At 44.8% G+C, this 487-nt stretch overlaps 1 protein-coding gene across 1 annotated transcript in view; it reads right to left on the bottom strand.

Annotated features, from left to right (window-relative positions):
• Window positions 1-258, bottom strand: part of LOC111815837 (mitochondrial import inner membrane translocase subunit Tim9-like) — a 4,060-nt gene extending 3,802 nt beyond the window's left edge. Inside the window, exon 1 of the mRNA XM_023711894.1 lies at window positions 244-258. Within this exon, the coding sequence (XP_023567662.1) occupies window positions 244-258 (15 nt within the window). The remainder of the gene's footprint in view (window positions 1-243) is intronic.
• Between the last annotated feature and the right edge of the window lie 229 nt (window positions 259-487).

Here is a 487-nt window from a genome sequence, read left to right as displayed (position 1 = left end):
AAAATAAAAACCTTCCATAAAAACTTCTCTCCTGAGCATCAGAGATATAATTCTACTGGTTGAATTCCAGGTCCCTCACAGTTTACATGGCCAAACCTGAGCCAATACTCTCCTCTATCCTGACATCAATGCCTCAAACTTTCCACCCCTCGTTGTCCAGGCTGGGAATTCCAGTAGCTCTACCAGAGTTTTGTGACCAGTCTAAGAAGAGACAAGTAGCGAGACTGAAAGCGCTTCTCTTACCTGCTTGCTTAGCATGTCCTATGGCAGCTAACTGCAGTGTATCTCAGAAACTTCTGATTTCCACGGTCAGAGCCTTATTTCCTTCCTCCCTCAATGTGATTTACTGAGTTATATTATAATAGCTGGATTAAATGACTTCCAGTCTTAGCTATGAGTGATACCATAGGCCTGTGATCCCAGCACTCAAGAGGCTGAGTCCAGCCTGGGTTATGCAGCGAGTTCAAGTCTAGCCTGAACTGCACAG

This window comes from Octodon degus, unplaced genomic scaffold (assembly GCF_000260255.1).
Source record: "Octodon degus isolate 3935 unplaced genomic scaffold, OctDeg1.0 scaffold00001, whole genome shotgun sequence".
Lineage (NCBI taxonomy): Eukaryota > Metazoa > Chordata > Mammalia > Rodentia > Octodontidae > Octodon > Octodon degus.
Note: the sequence above shows the minus strand (reverse complement) of the source record. Positions and strands in the feature narration are given on the sequence as shown.